Consider the following 10,811-nt stretch of genomic DNA (forward strand, 5'->3'; position numbering starts at 1 on the left):
ATGTATATACAGGTACTTTTAACCTGGGGCGGCACATAAACTGATGTTTGTTCTTACAGTCTTCCTATGCTATTACTAATGCTATTTATTGATCAGATCTCATAATAGTACATGAGGACTTATGTAATAAGCTACCCAACCTTCAGTTGGTTTTAATATAGTTTGCAGATTCTCGCTGTCAAAACGGCTGATCCCACCCTAGTCCAAACCTTAGATTTGCCACTGGTTCTACATTAAATGGTTCAGCGTTAAGAATTCAATAAAGATTTTATGTTTGACTGTTTTCTGTATTTTGCTTGTGATAAAAAACAACAACTTTGAAATGTAGACTGTAAGACATTTCAGAGTATTAAGACAATAAGTTATAGTAATTCACTGCATCCTAATTTTGAGCTTTATTGTAAGTTATTGTAATAATTTTGCAACCCGGTACTTTCACTCTAAGAAAAAAAATTACAGCAAAATGCTGCAATGTAAAGAACTTAGTTCCATCTGTTAATGCCCTAATTTAATTTCTATATATTTTGCTACATAAAATTATGTTTAAATAATCATTAGAATTACACATATTGATAAATATATTTTAAAGATGCAACTAATAAAATGTGTTTATTTAAAAGACTGCAAATTTACAGTGTCATTGGTATGTTAGAAATCGACAAGCCAATTAGAAAAATCCTCCTTGTTCCACAGCTCCACTCACAGTGTCTTGCATACATGACAAAACATTTGTCCCAATGTTGATTCAAAGTCCATAAGATCCCCGAGATACATATAGCCCAAGTCTCTCAGATACTAGAAACTAGGTACAGCTGATATATTTAGATCACATTTCATAGAACTGCACCATAAGAATCACAGCTGATTTTTAAAAATCTGAAATGGTTGCTGATTTTATTACGATATAATGCATTTCAAGTGTTTCATGATTTGGCTCAAACTTTACTCAGAAAACAGACTTGGTCGACTGCAGTTTTATATTTTTTAATGTAAAGTAAGAGTCATCGTACTGGGAAGATGTAAGTAACCTGGGAGGGAGGTGGAAAATACCCAAACCATGTTTACTGTAGTGCTGGACCTAAGTAGTTCCTTGTATTTTAACCACGTCATTTCTGCTGTATTGCACCTGTATCCCACCACAATTAAAGTTCGGTTACTTGTCCCTTTTATATGTTTTGTTCATAATACAAAATCTATTTTAAAAACATAAGTTATTGGGCTTTGGATAGGCTGTTTAATCGCTCAAGTACAATTATTTTTTAAATAAAAAGTCTCTTTTACATCCTGCATATGAGCTTTGATCATGTTTTCTATGATAATAAATCAGCTACCACCAAAACAACAATAAAATTGCGAATGATCCTCCCCGGCCTCCGTCGTGTCTCCAACCAGCGCTATCCTTGCCGTCACTTTCTTGACTTCCCATCCCACTCCTGCGTAGCTCTGATCCCGGCTTTCTGCTTCTCTCTACTCCTCGGTCTTTTCTGGATACCATGTCGGAGTACAACGCGGTACCTCCGCCCGTCCCCGGGGCTGCTCTACCCGGACAGGCGGCTGTGGGGAACGGAGCGGGGGGCGCCAAGAAGGATGCGTTTGCGGACGCGGTGCAGCGGGCCCGGCAGGTGAGGCAGGGATGAGACAGACAGCTAAGAAGTTAGCATGTATAAAGGCGGACACACCTGAGAACAGGTTCATATTTGACATTCAAACACTTCATGGTGAATGTGTCTAAATTCAGGCACACCTCTGCCGCTTCATCCATCACATGTCAGCGTTAGCTTTAACTGAGGCAGGACAGTTTCACTGTCCCACCAAATATCCAGTGTGACAACACTGAAAACCTTCAGAGAATATTATTACCTCGTTTCACTTCACTGCCGGCCTCTTCCTCTGCGCTGAGCTACATTATAAATGTTAGTAGTTGATATAAAGGTGTTTCAGGATAATTCAGGTGTGTGCTGCAGCCTCAAGGCCAAATAACAGAAAACACATCAGTATCCACCACATAGCTCATTTAAAAAAATACTCTATTTATCTTAATGTAATGGTGGATCTGATCCATAAAATAAACTACAGTCTTGCCAGAGGTGTTCCCAGGATTTCTGTGGGTGAGGTGGGTTAACCTCAAGGAGGGAGCTCGGGGAGAAATCCGAAAATTGTGTAAAAAGCAGTAAAAAGCAGTAATACTGTAGATCTGCTGTACTACAGTGAATTATCTGGCAAATCTTCTGCTTGTGTTTCAGATCGCAGCTAAGATTGGGGGCGACGCTGGTCCTCCTGTGAGCAACAGCACTGCTTCGGATAGTTTTCCCTTCACTGCACAGAAACGACAGCTGGAGGATACAAATACTGGTGACTTTATTTTGCTCCCTTTGTGATTATTTTAATTCCAGGGAGACTCTTATGAACATCTTACACCTGTCGTTTCCTCCTCTGACAGATGAGCCAGAGACTAAGAAGCTGGCTGCTCAGAGTGACTTGGAGTCAGCCAAAGCGCTGTGTGAGTTCATCTTACTGTTGCATGCATTGTTATTGGTGACCTACAGTCAACAGTGTGTGTCTGCGTCCTCCACATTAGTCCATTGGTAATCCTAAACCTCTCCCCTACCTTGTTTTCTCACTCAGCTATTGGTGCACAGCTAGCTGCTCTTGCACAGCAAAGGTGAGATCTCCTACCTCTCAGGTGACTGTGTATTAATCTGACTTTGCTGTTGTCTGATTTATTGCTTTTTTTCCCCACCTTTGAATCCCTCCTGTACTCATGGCATCAGACCCACCTCCACCACAGAGGACTACAGTGTTCCAGACAGTATGGTGGGACTCAGTGAGTGTAGCCCAGCTTTATTTTAACACGTACTGTATACCACACTTTTTTTTAAACCCCACCTTCTCTCTTCAGTTATTGGCCGTGGAGGTGAACAGATCAATAAGATTCAGCAGGAGTCGGGTTGCAAGGTTCAGATAGCTCCAGGTACTGGTTGCACTCGTCGTCTACAGATACTCATCATGGGCGTGAACGTCAGTGTAATTGTTGGTTTTTCTTTTTTCAGGGTGAAATGATTGTACAGCATGCATCATTAATTACTTTATAAAACAAGAATTTAGTGTACAAGTTTGGGTTTATTTTGGATTTTCTCTAATCCACATAGGGTCAAACGTATACATACACTCACTTAAAGCTGTTAATAAGTAGTGCTTAAGTTTCTACAATGTCTTTTAACTTGACCAGGGTCTATTCTCACTAGAGATCGTGATGATTACAACGGGCAGTTTGTCTATGCCAGGATAAGAAAATCTTCAGAAGAATGGGAAAGTTCTTAGATCTTCACTGAAAGGCATTTAGTGAAGATCTAAGATGGAGAATTGTAGGTTTACACAAGGTGGGAGAGTCTATTGGAGCCATTTCTAAACAACTGCAGATATCACAATCATGGATTCAAACAAAAAATATCTGAAGTAAAGTTTTCCAGATATGTCACCAATTTGCCAAGATCTGAAGAAGACCCCAGCGATCACCCTGAGTTTAAAAGCAACTGGTTAAGATGTTTAGGAACAACCCAGGAACCACCAAGACTCAAGTCTGTCATCAAATGGAAACTGCTGGAACACCAGTGTCACTGTCCACAGTGAAACAAGCTTTACATCATCATGAACTCAGAGTGTGCCGACCAAGAAAGAAGCCTCTGCTCCAAAGTGGACATCTTCAGGCTTTACTCATCTTTCCACACATGGACAAGCTGAATACCTTCTGGAGAAAAGCTTTGTGGTCACACTTCCCACAAGAGGCGGCCCTCTCCGTTACTACTTTGGAAGAGTAAACCTAAGACCACTGTATCAACTGTCAAGCATGGTGGTGGTAGCATCATGCTCTGGGGCTGTTTAGCTGCCAATGGTACTGGTACATTGCACAAAGAAGTTGGAATAATGAGGACGGAGGACAACCTCCAAATTCTTCGACTTCACCTCAAATCAACAGCTAGATAAGTGACACTCGGACATAGTTGGGTGTCCCACCAGGGCCATGATCCTAAACGAAAATTAAAACTGGACTTGGAGTAGATAAAAGTAAGCTGACATTAAACTTTTGGAATGGTCTTCCCAAAGCCCTGACCTCAACCCTATTGAAAATTTGTGGAGTATGCTTAATGCTTTAAGATTAAAATCTGAGTGTGTGGTAGAAAACCAACAAATTTAAATGAACTCTTATAAATTCTGCCAGGAAGCGTGGTCAGCTATCCAGCTGTAAGTTTGCCAGAAGTTTGTTGATGACTACCAAAAGCATCTGGTTAAGGTGCAACTCACTAACAGACATTTAACTTTATGTATACTTTTGAGACTTTGTGGATTGTAGAAAATCCAAAATGTATTCAAACGTTTTTTTTTTAAAGTCATTAAAGGTGTATGCTGTACAGTCACTAACCACCCTGGATAAAGAACAGTTCAAAGAAATGGCTAAAAGCCTGAAATTACCACGACATTCATGAACAGGATGAGTGTGTGTAAACTTCTGATTACTTCTGATTATAATTTTTTTATGCTCAGTTTGTTAAATATGTACATTTTCTGTTTGTCCAGACAGTGGAGGTCTTCCAGAGAGAAACGTCTCCCTCACAGGGACACAAGACTCCATACAGTGAGTTTTAGATGTCATACAAATACACTCATTGCAGTTTTATGTGGAAGCGTTTTAACAGTCTAGTGTTTAATTCCAAAAACACTAATGTGGTGTGTTTCTTAAATAAAGTAACCAATCAGCTCCTCCCTTGGTTAGGAAAGCCAAGAGGCTGCTGAATGAGATAGTCTCCCGAGGAAGAGGTACTCCCCCTCTTTCTTCTTATCATGACTCCAGCAACGGGCAGAACGGCGCAGTTCATGAGATGATGATCCCAGCCGGCAAGGCCGGCCTAGTCATCGGCAAGGGAGGAGAGACCATCAAACAGCTACAGGTAAATTTCATGTTTTTTGCTTCAGCATTTTTAGAAGTCAGCATGACCCAACCAGAAAAAAAATATCCTGGGTGAGTTGATTAGGCTCAACCTTTTTCTTAAAAGTCAGTATTTTCACATTAAAATAGCAGCAAAGGTCTGAGTTAATTTAATCCTCCAGAAAAGTGAGGGTTTTATTTGGGTTTGTCTTACACTGGGATCAGGGCAAGATCTTGAGCTTTCCTGCAGACTGAAAGCAGTCAGCCTTGCTTTATAGCAGCAATCCATGCACCATGCAAGGGTGGGACTAAAGAGGAGCACAGCATTCGTTTTAAAGCCATTAATGTTTCTAATTTATAATAGATAGTAGTGTTAGTGTGCCAGTAAAAGCCTAAGTGGAGGCAACTCCAGTGTAGGTAAACACTTTCAAGTGCGTATGGCTGATAATTATAATGTCTCATTATGTGTTATTCCATGCAGGAGCGTGCAGGAGTCAAGATGATCCTAATCCAGGACGCCTCTCAGGGACCCAACGTTGACAAGCCTCTGCGCATTATTGGAGATCCATACAAAGTCCAGGTATAACTTTAAAGTCCTGTTATTGTGTCAGAGTAAATGTGGCGTAGTGCCGTGCTTCCTGATCCTTTATCGGTTTATCAGCAAGCCCAGGAGATGGTGCAGGAGATTCTGAGGGACAGAGACCAAGGCGGCTACAGCGAAAGAAGCGAATTCAGCTCCCGGATGGGAGGCGGCATGGATGTAAGTTTGTGTGTCGGAGCAAGACTGGAAGTGACTGCAGAGGGTTTTTTGTTGTTTTTTAAATTTTAACCAAATCACAAACAGAGGAACCAATAGATGTGGGGTTTTTTCATATTAGATCCCAGTACCACGACACTCGGTGGGTGTGGTCATCGGACGCAATGGAGAGATGATCAAGAAAATTCAGAATGATGCCGGAGTCAGGATACAGTTCAAACAAGGTGGGACGCTCTGACGACGGCGTTATGGCTTCATTTATACGTCATTCGCATTTGCTGATGTTCTACTTTCCTCTGTTTTGGTCTCATTTAGCTGCCACCACAGGTTTTAACTCTGCTAGATTTTACATGATTTAGTAAAATCAATATAAATGTTATTAGTACCAGAACAGATACTGGCAGCCAACACTGCCATAATTACCAGGTTTCTCCATTGCAGTGATATTTTTTATTTTTTAAGGGGGTAAAAGTTTGCCTACAAATGAAGCATGACAAACTCGCTGTGTAGCCTGACAGCCTCTGCATTTGCTGTACTTTGCTTCTTTGTATCAGGTGAATCTTTTACTCAGGCAGTGTGATTGCCTTTTGTGTAAGCTGGTAAAATTGACTCCTTTTCTTCTTCTATTGATTTGACTTGTATGTTGAAAAGAAAATCCGATAAAGAAGGATCCCTGCATAGATCCAGTGTTACAAGAACAATGGTCACATCAGAACGTCACCTGGCGTGACCCTTTATCGTGTTTCACAAAGTCTTTTTTGTTTGTTTTTGTCTTTTACTACTTTGCACTTTTTTTGAGATCCTAATTTACAGACAGCTGTTAATTCTCACTTTGTCCGGCGCTGGAAGCTGACCTGATTGATTTGATTTAGTGTTAATCCCAAACGCTTAATGCACTTTTAAATCCCTTCCAGATGACGGGACCGGTCCAGATAAGATCGCACACATCAGCGGTCCGCCTGAACGCTGCGAGCACGCGGCTCAAATCATCAACGACCTGCTGCAGAGCATCCGGGTCAGAGAGGAGGGACAGGGGGTACGGATCAGCTCTCACACTCTAAAACCTCATAAATTAATAGATGGAGGCCTCACATCATAACGTCCATAAATATTTGGATAAATTAAGTGCTTAGCCTTTTTTTTTTTTTTTTAAACATAGTCAGATGAGGCAAACTCACCAGAGGCTGTGACGTACTGGGCATATGTGAAGTAATATGGTATAATTGTCCACAGGGTCCCCCAGGTCCTCCAGGAATGCCTTCAGGCAATAGGGGGCGAGGTGGGGGACAAGGCGGTTGGGGTCCCCCCGGAGGGGAAATGACCTTCTCTATTCCCGCCCAAAAGTGCGGACTCGTGATTGGCAGAGGAGGAGAGAACGTCAAGTCCATCAACCAGCAGACGGGGGCATTCGTGGAAATCTCTCGACAGCCGCCCCCCAACGGAGACCCCAACTTTAAGCTCTTTATCATTCGCGGGTCCCCGCAGCAGATCGACCACGCCAAGCAGCTCATTGAGGAGAAGATCGAGGTGCTTGTCATTCTCGATTATCTTTATTTATTTATTTATTTATTTTTTAAGTTACTGATCAAGAAGAACACTCATGATGTGTCATCATGTGATGTGTTTCAGGGTCCGCTGTGTCCTGTGGGCCCGGGGACAGGTGGGCCAGGTCCCGCTGGGCCAATGGTTCCTTACAACCCCAACCCCTACAACCCCGGACCGCCTGGGGCTCCTGGACCTCCACAGTGAGTGGCTGCAGCTTTAAAGGAGGTTTCAGAGAACTGAAGATGACCCCGAGATGTTTTTTTTAATAAGAAACCGCTTCTTCTTTCCTCAGTGGTGGTCCTCCAGGTCCTCCCCAGTACAGCTCGCAGGGCTGGAGCAACACCTACCAGCAGTGGCAGCCCCAACCACCGCATGACCCCAGTGAGTCACTGCTGGCTTCACTGATTTTAAGTGTTTACTGCTCAGCCCTCGCAGTTATTTCTCACTATACTTGTTTTTTTTTTTAAATCTGAGAAGGTCAACAGGAGTTCTGATGGAAATGTTGTGATGAGATGCGGTGTCTTTATCTGTAGCAGCTCTGGCTCTAACCCTGTCTCTGTTTCCTCCCCCTGGTCTCCAAGCCCGGTCTCCAGGCCAGTAGCAGGGGCTCACCCTCACCCTATGAGGACCTCACCCCCTCCACCCTGCGTCTTTTCTAGGCAAGGCAGCAGCCAATGACCCCAACGCAGCCTGGGCGGCCTACTACGCTCAGTACTACCAGCAGCCGTCGGGGGCTGCGCCAGCCCCGTACCCCGCAAACCAGGCTGGAGGTGCCCAAGCTGCAGGTGACCAGACCCAGGCTGCACAGACACCAGGGGGCCAGCCGGACTACACCAAGGCCTGGGAGGAGTACTACAAGAAGATGGGTATGAGTGTATGTTAGGTAGTAATTTATGTCATTTTGTTGTTGTTGTTTTCATTTTTCATGTCTGTTTCTGTTTCTCAGCCCAGGCAGGCGGCTCTGTACCCGGTACAGCAGCTGCAGCTCCAGGAGCAGCAGCAGCAGCAGCAGCAGGAGGAGGAGGAGGAGGTGGAGGTGGTTCAGCATCCACAACAGGAGGCCAGCCGGACTACAGCGCAGCTTGGGCGGAGTACTACAGGCAGCAGGCTGCGTACTACGGACAAACAGGACAGCAGCCCCCTGGGCAGCCGGCCAATCCCCAGCAGGGACAGGTTGGTGCAGCGGCCTCGTCCAGGTCTTGTTTCTGTGCGTGTTAATCTACCTGCTCACGTCTCACATCTCACCTCCAAACGTCTGTATTTTAGATGCAGTGAGAGTTTGCGGCAGAAGACGGGATAAAGAAGAGGGCTCTGAAGTCTTAGGCCAGGATCGATCCCTTTATTCATATATATTGTATCCGTTGCAACTAGAAGTGAAACGCTTCCCCACATGTGAACATGATCTGGATCCTTTTTTTGATAATAATGTGAACTGAACCCAATGCTCCTGTGCTTCGCTGCTGACGGGAGGGAAAAGACTGATTAAATGCGATCATTTCACAGAGCTGCCTCAGCGTAGATTTAAATACTCACGGGAGCTCCGGAGCGCTTATTTCATTAACAGAGTTTTCAGCACATCTCAGTCATCCTGTAGCCCCATTTTAAAGTACTCACATATCCCAATGTTGTATTAACTGACTTGCACAGAGCTTTTAGGACTATAATCATGTTATGTGTGCGTGTGCGTGTGTGTGTGTGTGTGTGTGTGTGTGTGTGTGTATGACACAGGAAGAGACAGACCTCATTTGATTTTCTCATATTGGTTTTTTCCTTCCTCTGCAGAGGCGTGCAGGGTGTTTCAGCGCGTGTATATCTGGGCGACTGTGCGCAGGTTAGATTTATGCAGTCAGATTGTGAAAAGAAGCCCCGAGCTGCAAGGTTCAGAAGCACGAATGTGAATAATGTATTAATTGTGTCTGTTCACTTCAAATCGCACCGCTCAACACCTTTTTGCCTCTTGAAACGTCCCATCTCGTTAACTGTTTGTTCCACCTGACAGCTTTAGTTTTGGGTTAGTAAAAAAGGCCGGCTTACTGTGGACTAATGGCTAAACTGGAAAGATGGGGTTGGGTGGGGGATAGCTTTTCAGATTTGGCCAGCTTTCTATGATTCAATCATCGTTATTTCTTATCATCTGGAAAGTTCAGAAGGGCTTTCACCGCACCTCAGAATGGCGGCATATGGAGACTTTAAAGTGTAGTTATATTCTTGTGTAGATTGTACTGCTGAGTTCTCCTACAACAATTTATCCCTCAGTTCATCGCCGTTTGTGCAGACTCCAGACTCCAGGTTGCATGTTGTCTTCCTTTATTTTGTAAAGCTTTTTTACAAATGCTACTTTTTTTTTTTTTTTTAATTGTCCTTCCACGGTCATTGTTTGTGTGCAAAAGTTTGAACTTTAGTCTTCCAAGTGTGTCCTGCTTTAACATATATTGTATATACACAAACTGTATATTCAGCAATATAAAGCTGCTGGTTTTCACTTCCAGAGACGTATCAGGTATGATTCTTGTATTCTGAATGGCAGCTGCGAGTCTTGCCTTTGGGTTGATATTGTGTTGAGATTGTTATAAACAGACGACCACCAGCAGCACTGATCTGAAATAAATATATCAGCTACTTTGAAATCTTGAATATCGTGTCTGTGTTGCTTTTGGACCAAATGCACTCATTAGGTACACCTGTTTAACTTCTTGTTAACACATATCTAATCGGCCAATCGCATGCCAGCAACTCAACATATTTAGGCATCTAGACTGCTGCTGAAGTTCGAAATGAGCATCAGAACAGAGAAGAAAAGGTGATTCAAGTGACTATGAACTTTGGTTGAAAGTGCTGATCTGCTCAGCTTGTCCCCACACAGCCATCTCTAGAGAATGAGAACATTTCTTGAGCATTACACTGAGTTCACTATACTTAAATGGCCTCCACAGTCACCAGATCTTAATGCATTAGAACATCTTTGGGATGTGGTGAAACGGATGATTTGATTCATGGATGTACAGCTGACAAATTTTCAGTAACTGTGTGATGCTATCACGTCGGTATGGAGGAGTGAGGAATGTTTATAGCACCTTGTTGTTAAGGCAGCTCAAAAAGCAATAGTGGCTCCAAACCACTAGCAAGGTGTAACTAATGAAGTGGCTGCCGAGTGTATATAATACATGCAGTGCTGTTGCCAGCCATAAAACACCACTGGGGGTCACTGTTAGCTTAACTGACATATAATATCTAAAAGGAGGATCTCTTGACATAAGTGACATGTTTGTGAGTCTCAGCCTCATTAGGTGTGGCCACTTATGGTACTCTGTCACTTTATGAGACTTTGCAGTCATTAACTTGTGCTTTTCAGCTTTTATTTGAATATTGCTCAGCTATTTATTGCAAAACTGTAAAATCCTGTGTGTACCATGAGACCTTGCACATGCAGAAACACTGCACCAATAACATCTTTCTCTGCTCTGTACCTCTGATTCTTCCACCTCTGCCGTTCTCAGTGAACACGCTTGAGTTACCAACTGTAAAAAGTTGCCAGCACAATTGATCCGTTTCTGCTCTGATTAAAGCAGGCTGACTTTTGAGTTT

At 43.3% G+C, this 10,811-nt stretch overlaps 1 protein-coding gene across 1 annotated transcript; it reads left to right on the forward strand.

Moving 5' to 3' along the window:
- The first annotated feature begins 89 nt into the window (after nucleotides 1-89).
- Nucleotides 90-9,860, forward strand: LOC116315636 (far upstream element-binding protein 2-like). The gene is made up of 18 exons (XM_031733979.2): nucleotides 90-1,622; nucleotides 2,244-2,352; nucleotides 2,441-2,500; nucleotides 2,626-2,662; nucleotides 2,772-2,824; nucleotides 2,900-2,971; nucleotides 4,576-4,633; nucleotides 4,772-4,946; nucleotides 5,406-5,504; nucleotides 5,586-5,684; nucleotides 5,803-5,905; nucleotides 6,596-6,717; nucleotides 6,915-7,208; nucleotides 7,311-7,426; nucleotides 7,519-7,607; nucleotides 7,886-8,092; nucleotides 8,173-8,399; nucleotides 8,493-9,860. The coding sequence occupies exons 1-18, from the start codon at nucleotides 1,494-1,496 to the stop codon at nucleotides 8,499-8,501; spliced, it is 2,058 nt and encodes a 685-aa protein (XP_031589839.1). The 5' UTR covers nucleotides 90-1,493; the 3' UTR covers nucleotides 8,502-9,860.
- Nucleotides 9,861-10,811: the final 951 nt, after the last annotated feature.

The sequence above is a fragment of the Oreochromis aureus genome, linkage group 4 (genome assembly GCF_013358895.1).
Source record: "Oreochromis aureus strain Israel breed Guangdong linkage group 4, ZZ_aureus, whole genome shotgun sequence".
Taxonomy (NCBI): Eukaryota; Metazoa; Chordata; class Actinopteri; order Cichliformes; family Cichlidae; genus Oreochromis; species Oreochromis aureus.